The following is a 10,710-nucleotide window of genomic DNA, read 5'->3' on the forward strand; positions in this document are numbered from 1 at the left end:
CTGAAACACAGGTGCACATTAGTCACATAATTATCAGGTTAGAAAATTGTCAAAATATGTTTGATAGACAAGAAGGCTGAGAACAGGGATGAATACATTTAGCTGTACTGAAATAAATCATTTACAGGTCATTGTCTCTCTTAATCTAGAAAACACCGAAGTCACTACAGCTTCTGGAACTTGCTTTGTGCCCCGGGTAAATAAAGAGTAGGGCATTTCCGCAAAGCTGAGCAGCAAAGGCTTTGTTTAAATGATTATACAAAACGTTGATGATTTCTGCATTTATTTGTATTTTTTACTGTAAGTTCTCCTGCCACTCCCATAATCCTTAAAGAAAAAATGAATCAACGCATTATAATAACCTGAAGAATTTATATAAATACCAGAACGCCCAGTCTCCATGGTAGCAGAATGTTGTACCAACTTAGTCATTGATCATAACAGAAATATGTAGCTTTACTTTTTCTTTTTGCCACTATTTAGGTCTATACCTCAGGGGCTTAAGTAGTCCAAGAGACTCACATTTTTTAATCAATTAATTTATCCAATAATAGGTATCATTTGCGCTACATTTTCGTATGAAAATGGGTTTTCATTTGCAATTTTGAAAGTAAAAATGTAATAAGGATCTGAATGGTCAGCCCTAGATATTCGGATAAATTATTTTATTAAAGGGGATTAATATAGCCACATTATAACAATGTAAAAATGTTCTTCTGAACAGTTTTGCAAATTTGCATTACTTTTTACATTTCATTATCCGGAAATCCGTTATCCAGAAAGTTCTGAATTATAGAATGAACATCTCCCATAGACTCCATTATAATCAAATAATACAAATTTTTAAAAATGATTTCTTTTTTCTCTGTAATAATAAAACAGTATCTTTTACTTGATCCCAACTAAGATATAATGAATCCTTATTGGAAGCAAACCAGCCTATTGGGTTTATTTCATGTTTAAATGATTTTCTTGTAGACTTACGGTATGAAGATCTAATTTACAGAAAGATCCGTTACCCGGAAGACCCCTGGTCCCGAGTATTCTGGATAACAGGTCCCAAACCTATATTTACTGCCATTATAACAAACACACTCTGAAACATGTGGCTCTGCATAGAGTGATCAGACTTTAGCTGGGAGGAAGCAACAGTCTATGTGATGAAGTCAGAGGTGAGGAGGCAGCTGAGGCTCTGGCAAGATTTGCGATGGAACTCAGCCTCCCACTTCTGAGAAGATGTGGGTGGCCTGGCTTTCTAGCACACAGCAGACAACAGAATTCACTAGAAGCAATGGCTGCTGCATATAATGAGTTAAGTGCCTGAGGTCAGCCACTGCCTTCTCACTACTGGCTGCACCATATAGGCTGCTAAGGGGGGTTATATAGTTTTGCTCAGCTTCTGCTAACAAATGATGATGCCTCCTCCTGCTCCTATAGCCTCCTCACTATTGTATGTTTGAATGGCCAAATGTGCAGGTAAAGATGGGTGGAAAATAGTGATTTATGGAGACACGTCAGAAAGAGGAGAACAAAAGTAAAGAATTCTGAAAAAGTGTTGTCAGCCAAGTAAATAGGCAAATTTGAGTAAAAGGGCCTGGAGCTACAACTCCATTCACTCAATAGATGTGTCACTAGTTTAGCTCCAAAATCCATTTCACAAAGTGGCATCTCTAAAGAAGTTGAAAAATTGCATGTAATGTGCATTCCTGATGTATACATCCTTCAGTGTAAAAGCACCAAACATACTGTAAGTTAGTACCCATGAAGAGGCCTCCCTCCTCCCCTCCCAAATGGCACAATTGTATCCCCACCCATTATTGACCCGTTGACCTTACATGTTCAGAAAAAGTGGAGCCGTGGGGCTGACGGGACCCAATTTGTAGTACTCGATTTTATCTTCCCAGTAATCATGCACCAAAAGCATGGGAACTTGAAGACTATCCATACCTAGCTTCAACTGGGCATGCTCCTGGTCAGTGACTGCTTGGAAAAGGAGATCAAGTGGTACAAGGCTGTGCCCTTCAACTCCACACTGCACTATTCTGCTTTTCCTAAACAGGTCAGCACTGAGGAGTACTCTGGTGTGATTTGGATGGAAGGCCCCTCCCTGGGTATGAACGACAGGTATGAGATCCGTTATCCGGAAACCTCCAAATTACAGACAGCCCCTCTCCCATTGGCTCCATTTTATCCAAATAATACATTATTTTTTTAAAATGATTTCCTTTTTCTCTGTAATAATAAAACAGAACCTTGTACTTGATCCAAATTAAGATATAATTAATCCTTATTTAAGGCAAAACCAGCCTATTGGGTTTATTTAATGTTTACATGATTTTCTAGTAGACTTAAGGTATGAAGATCCACATTATGGAACAATCTGTTATCTGAAAAAACCCAAGGTCCCAAGCATTCTGGATAACAGGTCTCATACCTGTACAAGGAATGCATATTACTCAACAAAAACTTTTATTTCAGCCCTATTGTAAAAAAAATTAAAATCTGGAGTAGGGATGGAGGCCCATGGCATTTTCATGTCCCCTTGCCAACCCAAATGTTCCATTTGCAAATCTTCGTGTTGGCCAGAACCTTGAGAAAAGAGTCAGCTGAATGCTAAACCATGAACCATATCCAAAATGTTACATTTGGTTATACAAACCAATAAATACATTATTTAACTCTCTCAAGCAGTATCAAGACAAATCAACTCATCCACATTTTTCATCCACTGTCAGTAATTTGCACCCTAATCTCAATTTACCCCTGCCTCTGAAATGCATTTTTTAAAAGTCACACAAATGCAAAAAAAGTCTTCACTGAATTATATTTGGGGTGTGGCCGGGAGAACGGCAGAGGCAGAATAAGTGTGGCCAAGATGCACCTGCATTCAGGTTTTGTCTCTGCCGTTTGATACGTTCCGTGTACATATATTTATTAGCCTTTAGGAATAACGTGCATGCAGGTAAAGGCAGTCAAAGATATATCGAATAAAAACAAGCCGTCTTTAGAGAGAGGGTGTAATTTTCTTTAAATGGTATAAACCGTTAAGGCTGTAATTATGATTTATATAGAGTGTTATACAGTTCTTTAAAAATATGGCTTATTTATATGTGTTCCGCATTCGCATTGCCTTCAATCTGCTGCCATTTACTTAATTATATATTTGGGGTGTATTTTCACTTGTTATGACCCAAGTAGTTTAAGGATTATATACTTGGGGGAGAACTCAATCCATTTCTAAAATCAGAAAGTTATCCTGCATCTCCGTGTATACCTTATTTATAGACCTCTAGTATGCTGGGAAAGTTTGGGGTATAGAAGAACCCAGCTGGCATGTTTGTTTCACTCTATTGTAGAAGCCTGTTTGAAGAGTAATTTTTCCATTACAGACAAATTTTCCTTATAAGAACATGTATTTGTGTCTCCATTCTTCTCAATAACCAACCAGCCAATGGGAATGTCACAACATCAATTAACTGCCAGTTGTCTGGGTATTATTGGATAGTTAACATTCTCAGAAAAGATATTCTCCACTTTATGGGCAATGGCTTAATGATAAATCCGGGTTTCTCACTATGTCCCACCAGTAGACAGAAGAGATCACGTGCTGATAGCAGCAGCTGTACAATGTTACCTTAACAGCTATAACTATGATTCCTAAAGTGCAAATGTGATGGAAGCTTTCCAAATAGCTTCTTTCGTTTAAATATGTTGCCTATAAAAAAATCTACAAAGTCTGCTTGTTTGGTGGTAACTGGATTTTCACAACTCTGTTAGCTTTAGGCTAAGGCCACACTAGGCGATAGCGCCGCGATTTGACTCGCGGCGACTTTTCGCCACGACTTTTAAGCCGCAATCGCTGGGGAAACTTTTGCGCTGGCGTCTATGGGGAATCGCGTAAAATCGCCAGCGTAAAAACACACGCGGCGATCTTTTTTCTATTGTCGCTCGAAATCGCCTAGCGAGGCAATTTCGAGCGACAGTAGAGAAAAGATCGCCGCGTGTGTTTTTACGCTGGCGATTTTACGTGATTCCCAATAGACGCCAGCGCAAAAGTTTCCCCAGCGATTGCTTAAAAGTCGCGACGAAAAGTCGCGGCGAAAAGTCGCCGCGAGTCAAATCGCGGCGCTATCGCCTAGTGTGGCCTTAGCCTTAAACATTTACGTAGAATGGTTTATTTTTGTAGCAGGGCTTTTACACATTTTTATGCTAAGGGATGAGCCAACGCCATCAATCAAGGACCGACGAGGGCCACATTCCAGCCCTGATTCCCATAGCAACATGCCATAACTTTCCTTTTTTCCGTGGAACACAGAAGAAAAAAGCATCAGTCTTAAACTTTACTTTTAATCAACAACAGGGAGGAAAGAAGGTTTGCGCCAGGATTTGCGCACTTAGAGGCACATTTATCAAGGGTCGAATTTCAAATTCATGCAAGTTTTTTTAAACTCCCTAAAATTCGAATATACTCGAAATTCAACTGGGGGTTATTTAAGAAAAAACATGGAATATCTTAAACTTGGAGGAATTTTACCCACTCAAAAACTCGAATCGAATTCGGCCAAACTCTATTCCAGTGTTTTCTCGGAAAAAGACTCGAATGTCAGGGAGGCTACTAACCTCTCCCATTGATTTATACATGAATTCGGCAGGTTTTCAGCGGCAAATAGTCGGATTAGAATTCTTAAAGGGCCAGAGTATGATAAATCTCGAATATCTAATTCGAATATTTTTAAAAACTCAGATCGAGTTTGGATAATTTCCTAGTCTAATATGACCGTTATAACCATAAAAATTTTTTTATTAATTTTCAATTCGACACTTAATAAATCTGCTCCTTAACAGTTAAATATTTTACTTATAATTTTTAGCCATTTCCTCAAAGTTGAATGAATGCTGCCAGTAAGTGGAGTACTCGCAAGGTACTATACCCAATACAGAAAACTTAGTAAGCACATACAATACATAGGGGCACATTTACCTAGGGTCGAATATCGAGGGTTAATTAACCCTCGATATTCGACCGACTAAGTAAAATCCTTCAACTTCGAATATCGCAGTTGAAGGATTTATCGCTATTCAAACGATTGAACGATCGAAGTAATAATCGTTCGATCGAACGATTAAATCCTTCGATTCGAACGATTCAAAGGATTTTAATCCATCGATCGACGGATATTCCTTCGATCAGAAAATTGTTAGGAAGCCTATGGGGACCTTCCCCACAGGCTAACATTGGCCTCGGTAGGTTTTAGGTGGCGAACTAGGGAGTCGAAGAATTTTTTAAAGAGACAGTACTTCGACTATCGAATAGTCGAACGATTTTTAATTTGAATCGTTCGATAGTCGAAGGTCGAAGTAGCCAAAATAAACATTCGAAATCGGAACTATTTTTCCTCTATTCCTTCACTCGAACTAAGTAAATGGGCCCCATAATGTTCATACTGAATTTAAGGGGAAGTGTATGTTTCCAATCATGTAGCAAAGCAGACAGAGACTTAATGCACATTTAATTATAACAAAAACAACTGGATGGATGTCATAAAGCCAATTTAAACGCAATACAGTACTTAATGAATAGATTAGGGATTGAAATGTAACTTTTTCTTAAAGTGGTTTGTTTTAAGTAAAAAAAAAAAAAAATGACTATTAGCCACAGGCACACCCTGTTCCTCTCAAATAATTGATAGCTGAACGCACATCAAGTGCAAGGAGATGCAACATACGATGTCTAAACAAACGCACTAGAGTAAAACGCAACTCAGAACCTCAGGAATAACAACCAGGTAGAATATAATGGAATAATTAGCAAATGTGTTTATTTGCCAGCACTTGAACACAGAAAAAAAATTGCCCGTGCGTAAGAGCCGTAAATCACACTAATCTTTTTTATCCTGGCCCTGCCTGTCCATGTGTCGGTGGAGGCTGCTGGCCAACCTCTTTTTCTAGTGATCATCAAAAAAATTAATTTGGGGGCTGCACACATGAAAAGCTGGTCTACTTATTCAATTTTAAAATGGGCAAAGTGGTCTAGCAGGTTTCTGTACGAGTGGCCAGCTTAACAAGGAAAGTCTGGTCTCCCAAATCTGCAGGATCCACAGTTTATTACAGGTGGGGCAAATTAAAGGAGAAGGAAATGTTAAAACTAAGTAAGCCTTATCAGAAAGATCCACCTAAATATACCAGTAAACCCTCAAAGTAATGCTGCTCTGAGTCCTCTGTCAAAAGAAACACTGCATTACTTTCCTTCTATTGTGTACTCATGGGCTTCTGTATCAGACTTCCTGCCTTCAGCTTAAACCTCCTTGCCCCGGGCATGAGCATGCTCAGTTTGGTCTTCTCTCAAAAAAGCAGAAAATAATTGCATCAGTGAATACCTATTTAGTCTTTTACTAAGCCATTTCCTCTGCTGACACAAGCAGATTTTGCACTCGTGACTACCATATTACATAGGGGTTGGGGGAGATCAGTGAGAAAAAAAAAAAAAATCGCTGGAAAGTATTAACATTCCTTCAATACCTGTTGCCTGGTCTGCAGAGATCTACCGCAACCTTTACACTAGAAAGTTCTGTTCAGGGGAACGTACTGTAATAATGAAGTGTTAGAAGAATAATAAGACTTTTGATCGAGAATAAGCTGAATGGCTGATCATGAAATCACTTCCTGCCTCTCTACTTCACTTTCATTTATGTATGTTAATAATTACCAAAAAGATGTCTAATTGGACTGTTTAGTTTTTTGGGCAAGCAAGTAAGGTGGAGAAAATGCTTCAGCTGCAGCAGAACCTCTTGGGAGAGCAGCCCTTAACAATCAGGGGTAGTTGGATACCTTTCGTATCATGTAGACAATGCCATTCTAACACAATTTGTAAATTGCATCCCTTTTTGTTTGTTTTTTTAATGCTTTAGCTTGTCCGGCAGCTCTGCAGTTTGGAATTTCACCAGCTATCTGGTTGCTAGGGTCAAATTTACCCAAGTAACAAGACGGTAGTTTAAATGAAACAGGAAAACAAATAAGAAATGGCCTGAATATAAAAAGAATTAATAGAAAGTTAAAATAAAATTAAACTGGCTGCCTGGGTCAGTGACCCCCCTCCTCCGTTTGAAATGTGCAAAGAGGCTAAAGAAATAATTAAAAAACTGGATATAAAGGTTATGCAAAGGTGAACGACTCCTTTTAACAAGGTTATCCGTAAGGACAGCTGGTTCGGTGACTTTTCAAGAGGTTCTGTAGCAGATATTTCATTTTCTAACAAAGGTACGGGATCTATTACGTGGAATGTACAAAACCAGGGTGATCCTTCTGTAATTTTTATCACCATACCATCAGTCTACTCTACTTCTTGCATAGTATTATTGTAAGTACTAGTAGATATGGTATTAGAAATTGAGCACCAAAAAACAAGAACAACTTGACAGAAAATCTGCCAATGAACCACAATGGGCTGTAGTTACAAGAAAAGTCTAGACAAAGTCTTTACTGTTTGCCTTGTGGAGCTAAAAATAAAATGGGATCTAAAGTTCAAGAGCTGTAGTAAAAAGCAATACATGTGTTTCTCCAGCCTTCGTCTCTGCATGCAGCAAAACAAGATCTTATTGGTGTTTATGTCAAAATACAACTTGTTACTCAAGTTGTTGCTGAACTACAACTCCCCACATCCCTCCAACAGTCTGTGGCTGAAGGTTGATGCTTAGGGATGTAGATCACCACCACCTGGAGGAAGTCCAGGGTTGGCAGGTTGGCGGGTTTCCAGCCAGATTGGGCTACTAATTTAAAGCCCAGGCGGGATTTGAAACTACAAACTAGCCAAGGTACGGATTTGGGCTACATTTCGGGATTTTGGCTGGTTTGTACTTTGGAAACCAGCCAAAGTTTTTCTTGCCCTAATGTGCCAAGCCTGTGTCTCCCAGTGCATGTTGGGTAATGTAGTTTTTGCTTAATTTGCAGACTGTCAAGTTTAATGTAAGACTACAATACCCAGCATGCAATGGGACTGACTTGTGTAGTTACCCGATTTTAGGCTCTGTACCCCAGTCTCCCGTCCCTCTTAAGCATTCTCACATTTTCCAGTGACTTTCCTCAATTTCAGACAATTTTGGGGCAAAAATCTACTGGCCACCAAAATGTCTAGAGGTTGACCTGCTTTACCAATATTTATTGAAATTGTATATATATTAGGGCTTTATTGGGTCTTTATACCTCCTGAACCCCCTTTGTAGTTACGCCCCTGGTGACGGGTGAATTTGTCCCATTTTACTTCATGGAAAAATTTGCAAATCAGTGAAAATTTAAAATAAGTCGTATTTTCACATATATTCGTTTTTTTTAGACTTTTTTTTTCACTGCACATATGCTATTTTTGGGCTACTTTTGAAGTGCCTCTTGGTTAGTTTTGGGCTGGTTTTGTAGCTGACTTTGGTTTTTGAAAATTAGACTCAATAACCCAGAGGAAGCCTTTTCCACTACAAAGATGTATATTCATCAAAGGGAGAAAAAGAGAATTCTCTACAAAGTTCTCTAAAGATTTTTTCCAATGAAATTAGTGAAGAATTCCTTTCCTCCTTGGATAAATAGTTCACTTTCTCTACACCAGGGTTGCCAGGTTGGCGGATTTCCAGCCAAATTAGGCTACTTATTTAAAGCCCAGGTGAGTTTTGAAAGTACAAACTAGGCAAGGTATGGTTTTGGGCTACTTTTTGGGCCTTTGCTTGGTTTGTACTTTGGAAACCAGCCAAAGATTTTTCTTGCCCTAATGAGGCAAGCCTTTGTCTCCCGATGCATGTTGGGTAATGTAGTTTAACAATTTGCCAATTGTCAAGTTTAATGTAAAACTACAATACCCAACATGCAATGAGACTGACTTGTGTAGTTACCAGATTTTAGGCTCTGTACCCCAGTCTCCAGTCACTCGATGCATGTTGGGTAATGTAGTTTTTGCTTAATTTGCAGACTGTCAAGTTTAATTTAAGACTACAATACCCAGCATGCAATGGGACTGACTTGTGTAGTTACCAGATTTTTGGCTCGTAACCCCAGTCTCCCGTCCCTCTTAAGCATTCTCACATTTTCCGGCGACTTTCCTCAATTTCAGACAATTTTGGGGCAAAAATCTACTGGCCACCAAAATGTCTAGAGGTTGACCTGTTATACCAATATTTATTGAAATTGTATATATATATTAGGGCTTTATTTGCCTCCTGGGCCTCCTATGTATTTACGCCCCTGGTGACGGAAGAATGTCCCATTTTGCTTCATGGAAAAATTAGCAAATCAGGGAAAAATTTGAAAAAGCCGTATTTTCAAATATATTCTTTTTTTTAGACTTTTTTTCACATATTGTGCTATTTTTGGGCTACTTTTGAAGCGCCTCTTGTTTAGTTTTATAGCCGACTTTGGCTGGTTTTGAAAATTAGACCCGGCAACCCTGTTCCACTACAAAGATGTTATTCATCAAAGGGAGAAAAAGAGAATTCTCTACAAAGTTCTCTACAGATTTTTTTTTCCAATGAAATAAGTTAAGAATTCTCAGTAAAGGGAGTAGAAAGTAAATGCGAGTGGATGGAGGGCAAGTTTGGAGCCACAGATGTGCAGGTCCCTGAAGGAGAAGATGCGGAGGGATCACACAGACAGATAATTACCCCAGAGGTTGCGCTGCCTGCGCACAGGATTGGCGGAAGCTTATCTCTCGGTCTCTCCTCGTCCATCTGGCAGACTGGGGTAGAATCGTACATATCAAGCCGCACAACGCGCCGGGTCTTTGCACCTGCACCGGGAGATACCAACACAGTGCTACCGACTTGTCATTCAAGTTCAATTCTCCTCTGTGTCCGCAGCGGCGCTTGTTGTGTTACCCAGTCCAGCCGGCTGCTTTGCTTTACGTGTTGTTTACCCCTGCTGGACCGGGCTGGGCTACATAGCAGGATCTCTGGAGTAGAGTAAAGGATACGCTTCCTCTTATTCATCATCCCATTGTGTTGCAGTTGGTCGGGTCTTCCCAGCAGGCCGCCCCCCGATAATAAATGTAGCCATTGTGTCAAGAAGATCCGTTCTCTGCAGCTTTACTCTAAGCAGTCTCTGAGTTCCGTGCCTGACTTCCTCTCTGATAGAGCAGCGCACTTTCAGTGCTTGCCTTCTGCTTGTGCTCTAGGTATTTGGCTCCGCGCATCCTTCACAACTTTAACCCTTCTCTTGTCTGGAGCAGCTGCACTTCTGCCTGGAAGCAACCAGTCAGGAAATCCATACTCCCCCCCCCTGAAACGTTGGTTCAGCCCAGTAAGCATGTGACGCTATAAAGGAAGGATGGCTGCGAATCCTGACTAGACTTGGTTTTAGACGGCGGAATAGGAGGGAAAGAGGGGATTAACCCTTCCACTGCCAGATATACTTCATCCCTTGTAGCAACCAAAAGTGTGTTTTTTTTTTCATTTGTACTGGAAGGTCCCGATTTTCTCTGCACTGAACAGCCAGAAAAAGAAACAAAGTTTCTCACTTAATTGGCTTTTAGCAGAGAGCCCAGAACAGCTAACGAGTGCAAATAAGGTATTTTGTAAAAATTTTCAGACACAGTCTAGATAAGGAGAAATATTTTCAAACTTTCATAACCTGCCAAATTTTGTAAATATGAACATGGTAATTAGGGGGTGTGGCCACAGAAAGGGGCGTGGTCAAAAACATTTCTGCGCTACGTGCGAAAAACATTTTTGGTCCCTC

At 39.8% G+C, this 10,710-nt stretch overlaps 1 protein-coding gene across 1 annotated transcript in view; it reads right to left on the minus strand.

Moving 5' to 3' along the window:
• hectd2.S (HECT domain containing E3 ubiquitin protein ligase 2 S homeolog) overlaps positions 1-10,368 on the minus strand; it is a 196,683-nt gene extending 186,315 nt beyond the window's left edge. Inside the window, exon 1 of the mRNA XM_041571013.1 lies at positions 9,639-10,368. Within this exon, the coding sequence (XP_041426947.1) occupies positions 9,639-9,731 (93 nt within the window). The 5' untranslated portion in view covers positions 9,732-10,368. The remainder of the gene's footprint in view (positions 1-9,638) is intronic.
• Positions 10,369-10,710: the final 342 nt, after the last annotated feature.

The sequence above is a fragment of the Xenopus laevis genome, chromosome 7S, assembly GCF_017654675.1.
Source record: "Xenopus laevis strain J_2021 chromosome 7S, Xenopus_laevis_v10.1, whole genome shotgun sequence".
Lineage (NCBI taxonomy): Eukaryota > Metazoa > Chordata > Amphibia > Anura > Pipidae > Xenopus > Xenopus laevis.